Source organism: Ciconia boyciana, chromosome 2 (assembly GCF_034638445.1).
Source record: "Ciconia boyciana chromosome 2, ASM3463844v1, whole genome shotgun sequence".
Taxonomy (NCBI): Eukaryota; Metazoa; Chordata; class Aves; order Ciconiiformes; family Ciconiidae; genus Ciconia; species Ciconia boyciana.
In genome coordinates, this window is record NC_132935.1 from 150,635,561 (window position 1) to 150,647,421 (window position 11,861).

The window sequence follows — 11,861 nt, forward strand, 5'->3', positions numbered from 1 at the left end:
GTCCTGGAAGTTTAATGCTGCTGGCTGTAATACTGAGATGCATTAATGTACCATACAGGTTGTAGTAGCACTGGGTTTTGACTTCCACCTCAGGAGCAGATTTTTTCGAAGATTGATACTGATTTTCATTCTTTGACTACTATTTCAAGAACTGCTTTTCTTTCTACAAACAAAACTTGCTCTTCAACTCTGGAGTGTTGCAAGACCTGTAACTTTTTTTAATAAACATTTACCCATTATTACAGAGCTCCTTTCACAGTAGAATATTCAGCTGCCTTAGTAATGAAACAACACACCCAGATTTGGTTTGAGTATCTTTCCAGGTAGGAAGGTTCCACAGAAAAACTGGAATGAGAAGGAAATGTAACATTCTTTGGAGACAGACATTTGCAGGAAAGTTCAGGACACCTTTTGCAAAGAATTTCATATAAGAATTCTCAGGCTGTCATGGGTAGAGAGGTGGGTGGTAGGGCAATTGGTAGTTTTGCTCTGTTTTAATCTTCACAAAGCAAAAAAAGCCTGTTGCTTTAGGACCTAGGGATAAAAGTAGGTATGAAAAGATGCATCGGCTGTGAAGTGCAGTTCTGTTTTTATGCACGTTAAGTACTCCTCCAAAAAACAGCTTCGTGCTTGATTTCATTGTGCTTTTACAAAGGGATATATGATGTGTCTTAATGATGACTGTAGCTGTTACTCTTCAGAGCATCTCTCTAAAGGTTCTATTATCATCCATCGCTGTAGTATCTGAGTAACTAACATATTCATATATTCATAGCAAAGGTTCAGATAAACTCCATGTGGTCTCTGGCACTGACGCCCCCCAACTTGAGAGGGTGTGCACAGAATCAAAATTTTTTGAGAAGTTTTGGGGTTTGATTTTAATTTCCTTTTTTGTGGTAACTTGGTTAATAACAGCTGTTGGACAGAGCATTTCTAGTGTTCTTTGATAAATGCTTTTGTTGTATTCCAGATTCAGTCAATATTGAGTAACTGGTTGCACAATTTCTTCTTGGCTGTCAGTGATTTATCTTGAGCTTTGTTATGTAGCTTTCATAGTAGCTCTAAATTGAAATTAATTTAATGGCTGTAGATTATGATTCCCTGCTCTGAAAATTAGTATCAGAACTTTGTCCTGGGAGTTGACTAGTAATTTCTGAGTGGCTTGTCTTCCAGTCTATTGACCCCATAAACAGAGACATCATGAAGGAAATAGAAGGATTCTGCCCTCTCTACTGGGTCTCATGCAACTGGGCAGAAATCCACACGGAACAGAGGCAGATACTGGCTTTGTCACCCTTGCTGCATCTCTCAGAAGAAACACTCCACAGCTGCAGATTTGGACTGAATGGTTTAATAACTCCTAGACCAACTTTTCCAAAATTACAAACATCAGTTACCATAATTCATTTGATTTCCAACAGGTAGGTCATTAAATTGGCAACAAATTATGTACTGTTTTTCATCCAGTGTCTTGTCCCTACAGGTGAAAAGACCACCTCATAGATTCTTAGCTCTTATTCAGTGAAAGCTCCTCTGTTCTATCGACGTGTCCCAGGATGCGTTGTCACTGATGAACCCAACAGAATCTATGGGTTTATAGTTTTAGGACTAACAGCTTAAACCTGAGTTGCTTTTTCACTTTGTCCTGAATCAGGGTGTGGTGCCCTCTAGTGAATCCTTGCCCTGTTGTGCCACGGCATGTCTTCGATGGTGGTTACCCAGGAGGTCCACACAAGTTCAATCACCTACAGCATATCCCTTTGCAACCTGCAGCCAAAAGAAGCTACACACGATCTTAAAGCTACATGATGTTTAATCTTAGTGGAAAAAATGGGACACCAAGAAAAGAAGGATTTGAATAGAGAATGTGGGTCAGTTTGTCTTCCTGAAGGGTTTCGCGTGCTGCATTAGAAGCCTAAGCAGACTTTGTCTCCTGAAGGCTTATGAATCATTGCAGTCTGAGGCAGTTCTCACCTCTTGTAATCTTGCTGTAAAATCTCCAGGTTTGAGCCTCTTGGGGCAAAACTGGCTTCAGGCTCAGTGTTGGGCTGAGTTACAGCATCAATGTAAACAGGCAGGAAATGCAAACCAGTGTTTTATTCTTCCCTCCTGTGTACATTGCCTGACAAACCCATAACATAGACCATTAAGCTGATGCAGTGGTCAGTGTTTATAATAATTTTAATACATTCAGTAAACAAGTCACAAAAAAAGGACTAATACCACTGAAGCGTTAGTCAAGCACACATAAAAATGAGAAATGCAAATCCATTCTGAGCATTTTCACTTCTGTTATTTTTCTTGCCTGGCTTTTCCGAAGCCTTTGCTTCTCTGTTGTATTTTTCTGTCCTTCATTTTCTTAATGTCTTATACTCCCTGAAAGTCACTGCATTTTAATCTACATATAATAAATATATATTACATTTAACTTAGTCACGGACAATCTTTATCATTTTTAAACTGAAGCTCTAGCTCTTTAGATTTGGTATTGTGGGGTGATCTGCCAAAGTTTCCAAAAAAGGTTAAAAACACAGGAATAAAAACAAGACCATGAAGACCCCCAAACAAAATAACAAGGAACATGATCTTGAAAAATGTCCTAAAGATGTAGGCTTTTGCTGCAGCCAGGACAACTACTCCTAATATAGTAGAAATTGCACCTTGTAATACTGGGTAACCTAGCAGGGACAGAGCTTCGATTGCCCTTTTATTGGCTGATGACTCTCCACTTGTAACAAAGACATAGGAAATATGAGCAGAAAAATCTACTGAAAACCCTATACAAATGACAAGGTTGATCATGGATATGGAATCTAGACTGACGCTCCAAAATGTCATGAAACCAGCAACACCAGCTATAACAGAAGCTATAGCAAAAGTGACCCACAAGCAACACAATGGGTTGGGAATAAGCAAAAGGGATACAACGAGCATTGCCCCGGCAGCAATGACAACGTTCTGAACAGTGTTCTGCACTATTACCAGGTACTGATCGTAGTAGATGAATGCTGGGTGGTACACCATTAATTGAATACTGCACTGCTTGGCTGTCTCTCTTAACTGATTGAGAAGATTCTTCTCATCAACAGCTGAGGTCACGTTCACTGTCTGGATGAAGAAACGTGAAGCTTCTATTTTATCCTGAGTCTTGTTAATGTCCCACTCAAAACGGGGAACAATTTTGAACAGTCTATGTAAGTTTTTAATGAAAAGAGTCTTATTGCTTATATTTATCATACTATTTTCGGCAAATTTTGTGTATACTCTCAGCCATGACTCTGAGAAGTTCTTATCTACATAGGAAACACTCTCTAAATTCTGCGTGCAGTTCTCAATGCCAAGACGAACAGTCTCATTCCAGTAATCTACACTTTCAGTAATGACAACCATGACCCTGGGTCCATACACTGAGAAGTATTTGTTATCGTCATCATAGTATGGAATAATGTAAGAGTCATCACTTGCCAGATTTCGAAGATCGATGCCTTCCCTGATCAGAGTACATCCATAAATACTGCCACCCAAATATGCTCCGTACAGCAACACCACAAGTAGCTTGATCCATTTATTTGTAAAAAAAGGACCATAATACTTTTTAAAGAATATGCTCATTGGGTGTTCACTTTCTGACTGAGATGACTGCCTAGAACAGCTACCTATACAGCAGACATTGTACAAGCAGGACTCCTCAGCCTGATCTTTATCTACTCCCACAGGCATACAAGTTAGCCAGTGTCGGTTTCCTTGCTCCCTTTTATGATTTAATACAATAATTGCCCCAAAGAAGGTCATGGTATATATATAGCAGAAGACAAAAGCAGTGCCTGTATAGAGGCAAAATGATCTCACGGATGGAAAAGCAGTCCAGGTGCCAATGAAGAAGGCCAAAACATCTGTGAGTGTGGTGATGGTCACAGAAAGTGCTGCTTCTGAGTAAGTCTCAGCTAACCGAGATTTAATATCAGAGTTCCCTTTTTTTCTTGAACTTTGTTCCCAGGAAGCGATCATGATGAACATGTCATCAACACCAACTCCTGCAGGAGGAGAAAAAGTTAACACTGCATTGCAAATGGCAGCTTCCACTAACACCCGATAAAAGTACAAAATGAATCACATTTAAGTCTGCATAAAATTTTGAAAAAGGAAGTTAGGCTATTAACATTGCTTTAGTGCTGATGCAAGTTAAACAGGTACAGGAAAACAGATCCTTTGTGTGTAGCTGAATTTATTACATTTCAGAAATGCCTGGTGACCTGATGGGTTGTTGATCCCTCACCTTACTCTGCTGAAGGACTGAGCACACCTAGTCCATCTGTAACAAGTGTGTTGTATCTGGTATCCAGTGACTACATAGATTTAAATACATCACCTATTCTGATGCTCAGCTATCCTTATCACTAGAAGCATCCCCCACTATCTCTGGAATCTCTTCTTTGTCACTGCAGCAAGTTAGACCAAGAATTTCTTGCTCTGTGTTCAGCAGACAGGGAGAGCAGTTGCTACCACATTGGAGAACAGTGATCCCAGTCTTCCAGTGGCTTGCTTTTTTATGCTCTTTGCTTTCCACTTACCTTCTCTCCCTTTTATCTTTGAGGATTTATTAATGATTTATTATTAATTTATCTTCACATTTATACTGATGTGCCTGCATATATTACCCACCCGAGTCCTGGGAAACCCTGCCAGGAAGACTGGGTCCTGGGCTAGAGTTTTTGCTAAGACACAAAAGTGAGCCGAAGTTCAAAAAGGAAGAGCCAATGTGCCTCTCTTAGCTCTGCTAACTCTCGAGATTTTAATCACAGACCTTTCAGTATTTTGCCAATATTACTGTATTAAGGGCTCTTCTATTCCCTGAAAATGAATCACACAAAAAAGGGAAGCAAGACTGCATGAACAGAGAAGCAAGCAAAAATTATATAGCTAAGCATAAAAGAATAGATTAAATCATTGTCTGCTGCCTGAACAGTCAATTGCCAGTAAACACACAAAGATGAATTATTTGTAAAACTGGGTAGATGTCTTGATCAAAGGCATTCAGGGAAAGCACTAGTACAGTGCTAGTCGATGTTTTAATTGAGAAAATAGAAAATACATTTAAATTCCCAATGACGTCTGGGAGAAGTTCCAAGCACTTCAAGGGGTACGATCAATTCACAGCAAGTTTGATAAATGCAGAAATAAACTGTAGAAATACTAATTTAATTGCTTTCAGAATTACAGCAAGTCAATGAACAAAGCACTCCAGAAACAAACAAACAAAAAAGGACTGCACAAATATAAAATGGAGAATAACTGGTTAAGTGGCAGAGAAAGATCTGGGTGGAGGGAGGAAGGACAGGAAATGGTGAGCTAGATGACAAACAGATAAGAAAAGAGCAAAGTGTGATGTGCAAAAGATGGCTAGAATCCATTAGCAGGAAAGACATATGGATAGATGCTGGTCCAAGAACACAGGTAGATTAGTGGCAGGTGGCTGAAAGTACTTTTACCTTTGGCTGTCTTCCCTGAACTCCTCCCAGAAACTGCATTCTGCATAGCAGGTACAGCTGAACATAACAGCTGATACAGTTAGATAAACCAAACCTGGAGTTACCCTACTATGTCTGGCTTTAAAAATACAGCAAATCAGAAGCTGCTCTAAGTGAAGTTCAGCTATCCCTACTGAGCAGGATAGTATCCAGAAAAAAGGTGGACCAGACAGGGGCTGTATCATCTCTTTGATATGAATCTGTTTGCATACTTGAATATTCAACACTATGGGCAGACAGCACAATAACAGTCCTCTAATGAATAAAGGACTGTTAAAAAAATAATAATAAAATCAACTATCTTCCATGTATGTGGAAGAACAAGGAACAATCAACTTAAAGATATCAGGGAAGCCTCAAAAGTTCTTCAGATAATTAACTACTAGAAACAGTTTCCTGTTTAATTCTCAAGAAGTTCTTAAAAACTTTTGGCAGGAGTGGTCTAGTTAGTGCCCTTGCAGCAGGGAGGGTGACCTCATGAGGCTCCCTCCAGGCCCCACCTTCTATGATTTTGATGAGATGGTTTTCTTAAAAAAGCCACTTCCAGCATACTGGGATTAAGTAGCAATCTCAGTGCTCAGCCCTCCCACTTATGCCTGTTCCTTGTAACTGTGAAGGAAAGTTTGAAAATGTTACCTGAACAGACCGTAAAAACAACCAACCATGTAAACCCACAAACCAAAAAAAGAAAACGCACAGAATTGTTATTCTAGAAGACTCATGATTTTTAACCAGGCCTATGACTTTTAAATGCTTGGGACTGGCTCTTAGATCTCAGAAGATTAGCCAAAAACCAGGAACAAGATAAGCAGTAAGTCAAAAGGTAATATTGGATGGTGGCAAGCCAGAGTGCTTCCAGAAAGCAGGCAGGCTTCAAAAACAATTTGTCTAATGTACTGGTAATTTGTTTGCTTTAATGCAAGGAAGACAAAAGTCTGCATGTTAGTTATAAAGATCTGAAGAGACTGGCTTAAGCCCTTTTCCAGGTATACAAAAGGGTCTTTGTGAAACTAAGAGCCTGTGCATTTGATGAGCAAACAAATGCAAATACAAAATGCATTTGAATTATGCAGAAAACAAAGAAACTATGCATATCCTAAGGAGCATTTGCATTAGACATCTACTACGATGCAGAGCCTCTGTCAACGAGGGAGCTCCATGTGCTTTCCTCAGTATGAGACAAAGGCCAAGAAAATGTCACATGAATTCATCATATAGGAGACCAGATAAGGATTTTAAAAGCAGTAATTTATTTGCAGGAACATTATCTAATGGTATTTGGGAAGTTCAGCGCTGGCTGTCAAGCAGTCTGTGCAACTGCGATGCAAGGATACTAACTTCCTTGCGTTTTTGGGGGGAGCTGCTTGCACGAATGGTGCATCACTTCAGTTGTATAGCTAAATGAGACTGTTTACTACATAGTCATTATATTGCAGAGGAAATTTCACATCTTAACAAAACGAGATGGATTTACAGGAGATAATACAGGTACTGGATTGAGTCAGTGCTAGTGTAGCACGAGCTGCACACTGGACACACGTTCCATGGTGCTGCTGTTGATCTACCCTGAGGCTGACTAACAACAGAGAAGTAGGGAGCTCTCACTGTACTGCAAAAAGAGGTGGTCAAGAGGTGGATGGTTTGGGGAAGACCTCTGCACCTGCTTAAGTTGCTGACAAATTCAGCAGTCCCATAGAACTGTACTAACAACAAACTGTTTTGGGGTAGACAAACTTATGCCAAGCTAATGAGGTATGTAAATGCTTATAGTACACCTATAGAAAACAGCAGGGGATAATACAGAGGAATAGTGACAGAACCCTGTTGAGCTCACCTCAAGTATTAGCACTAGTTAAATGATTAATCAGCATGGCTAAATTACCAGAGACACTCGAACAATACCAGAAGTGCTAATCTTACCACCCTCTCATTTATAATTTTCAAAGCAGGCATCATTTTTTGGGAAAAGCTGCCCTTCTGCCAGAGCTCAGCTCCAGTCCCAGTGTGGGTTTGCTGAGCCGAGTGGCTCACCCGCCTGTACGAGCTCAGAGGAGGCTACACCTCCAAGTGTCTCCTCCCCTCACTGCAGGACAGAACTGCGTATGATCTGATGCTCGTATCATAAAAGAGTAACACCGTCAGGTTGTTTTAACTCCACTTTAGTCTTTGTATCTGAATCTGGCTCGCTTTTTCTACTTACCTAGAATAAGAAATGGTGCGTTTGCTACAGTGACCACAAACGGCACTCCACAGAAGAGCATCAATCCAAAGCTGCTTAATACAGCTAAACCGGCAGAAGCCACTCCACAGCATGCAAGCCAGACATTATTTCTTACACAGCTCAGTCTGAAAATATTTTAAGGAATATCTTAGTTACATGTCAAATATTTCACCAAGGTGTTTGGCATGACAAGTGAATATCCTGCACAGATACCGACAGTATCCTGTCTGTAGAGAGAACTCGATGAAAGCTGCTATTTGCAGGAGAGCTCCCAGGTGTCACCATTGGACAAGATTAATTTACACATGAGGTGCTAAATACATTATTACTGCTAGCCAGTTATATATATAAGAGTAAAGATGTGTACTGATCTTTGCATCAATAACAAGGGAGCTGCCAAAATGAAGATACGTAAGTTCTACCAGTGAGAGGCTAGATTTAGGGTGACCCAAAAAATTATGAATTTTTAGAAGCTCTTTCCTTTTACACGGGTTCTTGGTGTAGCATATCAGTGTAGTATAGAAGCATCTTCCAGGCAGTAAGTGCTGTGTACAGAAGCCTTCTCAGCAGACAGATTGGCTACCAGCCATTTGCCAAGAAGCTCCTGAGGGCTGGCTCAAGGATTCCCCGTGAAACGCTCCCAGTGGGACACTTCGCATGTGATGCTATTGACAGCACCACAATGACAGGCGTAGAGAGTAGCCTCTTGCCTGATCAGTAATATTTTCCAGGTTGTAGACCATTTCTGAACTTTAAGAGAACTCCTGCTTCCAAGGAAAGAAGTGTGTGTTGGTGGCACCGTCCTTGCTCTGTCTGCACTCACAAACAACTGGACATGAGACAGCTGATATCTAGAAATTGTATAGCACGATGCTTGATGCAAGCACTAAACCAGTAAGCCCACCCTCCAAGTAGAACTTTATTTCTCAAGCACAGCACACAAACACTGCCATACAGTTGTCAAATGTACAATGGTTCACCTTCCACCAGCGCAAAGGGCAGGCTAATTCTTTGTGGACAGCAGGTAAGGCTCAGACTCTACTAGCAAGCAGAATACCTAAAGCCGTTCCCAGACTTGCAGTAACCTATGAAGCTAGTGCTCATTCATCTGTACCTTAACTGACCAGGTGACAGAAAAAAGGTGCAAACAGATGTTAACATAGTATACTTCCTCCTCCCTCCCCTGCTTCTTCCCTTTTTTAACTGATCTTTACAAAGAATTAGGATCTTGCGGGCAGGATGAGGATAGAAGCTACGAATGAAGCAAGAAAGTAGTAGAATAACCTTAGCAATAGCACCACTTATTCTTTCCCTCCCCCCATATGATGACTTTTCTGTTTGACTTTTATGCATCTTTTCGGTGAATGTCTCCACTGGGTATGCCAAGTTGAGCTGGTAAGTTTTACTGAACAGAAGTGCTTGTACAGAATTCTGCTGCTGCCAGGCTGGCTAGATCATGCTTCTGGCCCCCTTCCTGCATAGGGTAAAGTAGAACCCTTTCACAATTTACCTTGGCATAGTGTTTTTCAGTGCCAAAGCTACAGCACCTCAGACCTCTTAAAAAGATAAAGAGTGGGGGTTTGTTTCAGTTGTTTAAATCGTTCCAAAACCATCAGCTACAAAAAGGATTCTTACGAGGTGAGGACTATAGAAATGACTGATGGCTTCAAAGAACAGACGAATGGATACTAGCATTCAGGCTGTGCATGTCTGAACTGAATGCTTGTTCAGTTCAGCTTGTATTCAGCTTGTATTGATACTTATCATGAACCCCATTTAAGCAGTTGGGAAATACACAAGTAGGAGAGAATCAGCAGAGAAATACATTGCCTATTATTACATGAAGTCTGCAGCTTCAAGAATGACTTCACTTTACAAGAGCAGAAACCAATTTAGGCAAGGTAAAGAAGAGGTAACTCCTCATCGATCCATAGCTTAGAAGACATTTTACCTTAGGCAAGAGACGATCGAAAAGGTTATTGTCAAGAAATATGTTATGGAGAAGAGTGGGATCACAGTCTTGGTATTTCCTTCAAACTCCTGTTGTCTGGACAGCGAGGTAAAGTAAGTCACCTGCCGTTAAAATAACAAGGAAAGAAAAGATGAAGCACTTCTTACTCTTTTTCTTGGTCTTTATGCACACACAGAGGCAATGCTAAACATCATGTTGGCACTAATGCATTTCCGTGGCCCTCGCAACCCCCAGAAGTGCTGCCTGCACCAAGCAGAGGCCAAGGATGGTGCACTGCATGAGGCACTGGAAGCATTGCTCGGAGCGCTGCAGCTGAGCCTACAGACCGGCCCTCGCCTTCTTCGTCCACCATCTCCCTTCTGGCGATGGGGAAGCCCGGGCATTTCGGGTCTCGGCGGCCCCCGCACACCTGTACCCACCGCTGTGTTACCTGAATGGAGGTGAAGTTCAACTTCACCAGCTCCGCCGGGATCTCCTGCAGGAAGCTTTCCAGCCACCGCTGGCTCTCTGCTGCCGCAGGGCCGTGCTCCTGCAGGTAATACACCAGCTTCAGGGCCCGCGCCGACACCACCCGCCCGCCGGCGTCCGTCAGCACGCCGCCCAGCGCGGCGCCCAGGAAGATGCCGCCGCTGACGGGGAAGGTGAGGTTCTCCAGGGCGGCCGCCGCAACGCCCAGCAGCGGCAGCAGCGGGTTGGGGCTGGCGCAGGCGCTGCCGGTGCGGGCGCAGAGCCGCTCGTAGCCGCGGTCGCGCACCGTCCTGTCCAGCTGCAGCACGTCGCGCCGCGCCGGCGAGGCAAGGACCGAGCCCTCCCCCGCCGCCACGGCGATGAGGGCGGCGTAGGCGCCCTCGGTGGGCAGCCGCTGGGCGGAGAAGCGCTCCGAGTCGTTGGTGGGAAAGTGCTGCCGCACGAAGTCGCGCTCGGCCTTGGCGGGCCCCGACGTCGGCGTGAACTGTCCCTCGATGTCGTTCGCCTGCCGCTGCGGGAGGAAGAGGAAGCCGGCGCCCAGCCCGCCCGACAGCAGCAGCGGCACAAGCACGAAGGGCCAGGGGCAGGCAGCCACGCCGCTCCCCAGCCCTTCAAAGAGCCGCCTCAGCGGCCGCTCCACGCAGTCCGTGTTGCGGCAGGAGCAGCCCTTCGCCTGCCGCCGCGGCTCCTCCATGGGCGAGGCGGGGGCACGGCTGCCGGCGGCAGCTCCTCCGCCGCGGGCGCACCTCACGCCGGGGCCCGGCGGCGTAGCCTCTTGCTGTGCTGCGCGGCAGGTGAGCCGCCTTCTCCCCCCTGGGGCTGGGGAGGGAATGAGCGTTCCTCAGCGGCGCGGCCAGGGCCATCCCTCCCTCGCTGTGACTCACCGGGGCTTCCACCGCCCCACCGGGACCGGCAGGCGGGGACAGGAGACTTCCCGCGCCGCGCCGCGCCCCGGGCTCGCGTCTCCGATGGGCGGGCGCGTGCTCCCGCCCCGCCCCGCCCCCGCCCCTGCCGCTGGCTCGCCCGCTGGCTTTCGCGCCGAGGGGAGCCTGTCCCGCTGCGGCCTCCGTGCTGTTACAGCGCCCGTGGTGCTGAGCGGCTGCCGGGAGCCCGGTTCTGCCACCGTGCAGGCCGGCTCCCGCGGGGCAGGCTGCAGGCCCGGCCTAGCCCGGCCCGGCCCGGCCCTGCTCCCCTTTCCTCGAGCTGCCGGTGGGGCGCGGCGGCGATGCCCTCTCTTAGGCTGTGGTGATGGTGCTTCGAACCACTCTCCCATCTGCCACCTCCTACCTGTGCGCCTCAGTTCCTGCCCCAGTCAGCTGCCATGGCTGTCTCTGAAGCTACGCCAAAAGCCAGGGTCTGCAAAATGATCTGCAGTGAAGCAAAAGCCCTTTTGTATAGAAGAGCGTGAGGCACGGGCACTTTTCTCTGCTGCCATTGACACCGTGTTGTTTGACGGCTGTTGGAGCCACTTGCTCGCACTGGTGGGGAGTCCTTCCAGCCAGGTGCCTTCACTGCGCCCTTTAATCTTGCTCAGGCACTTGCCTGGCCCCTTGTTTACCATAACACTGTAATCCTGCAAAAAGAAAGTGACTTTCTGTGTGTGTAATGAGCTGAACAAACTCACTGGGGAGTCAGGTGAGTGTTGGGCCTGTTGCAAGGGGAAGAGTGAGGT

General features: G+C 45.2%; 1 protein-coding gene across 1 annotated transcript; it reads right to left on the minus strand.

Moving 5' to 3' along the window:
* Positions 1-1,294: 1,294 nt before the first annotated feature.
* Positions 1,295-11,127, minus strand: PTCHD3 (patched domain containing 3). Its single transcript, XM_072854516.1, has 4 exons — positions 10,152-11,127; positions 9,701-9,822; positions 7,729-7,874; positions 1,295-4,034 (listed from the first exon to the last, which is right to left on the minus strand). Exons 1-4 carry the CDS (start codon positions 10,881-10,883, stop codon positions 2,434-2,436), a joined length of 2,601 nt encoding a protein of 866 aa, XP_072710617.1. The 5' UTR covers positions 10,884-11,127; the 3' UTR covers positions 1,295-2,433.
* Between the last annotated feature and the right edge of the window lie 734 nt (positions 11,128-11,861).

Excerpts from the sequence above, each read along its gene's own strand:
- PTCHD3 (XM_072854516.1), bottom strand. The coding sequence starts at position 10,883 with ATGGAGGAGCCGCGGCGGCAGGCGAAGGGCTGCTCCTGCCGCAACACG. Across the intron at positions 7,875-9,700 it reads TCGATCGTCTCTTGCCTAAG|ACTGAGCTGTGTAAGAAATA; the intron begins GTAAAATGTCTT and ends AAATATTTTCAG. Across the intron at positions 4,035-7,728 it reads CGCACCATTTCTTATTCTAG|GAGTTGGTGTTGATGACATG; the intron begins GTAAGTAGAAAA and ends CTCCTCCTGCAG.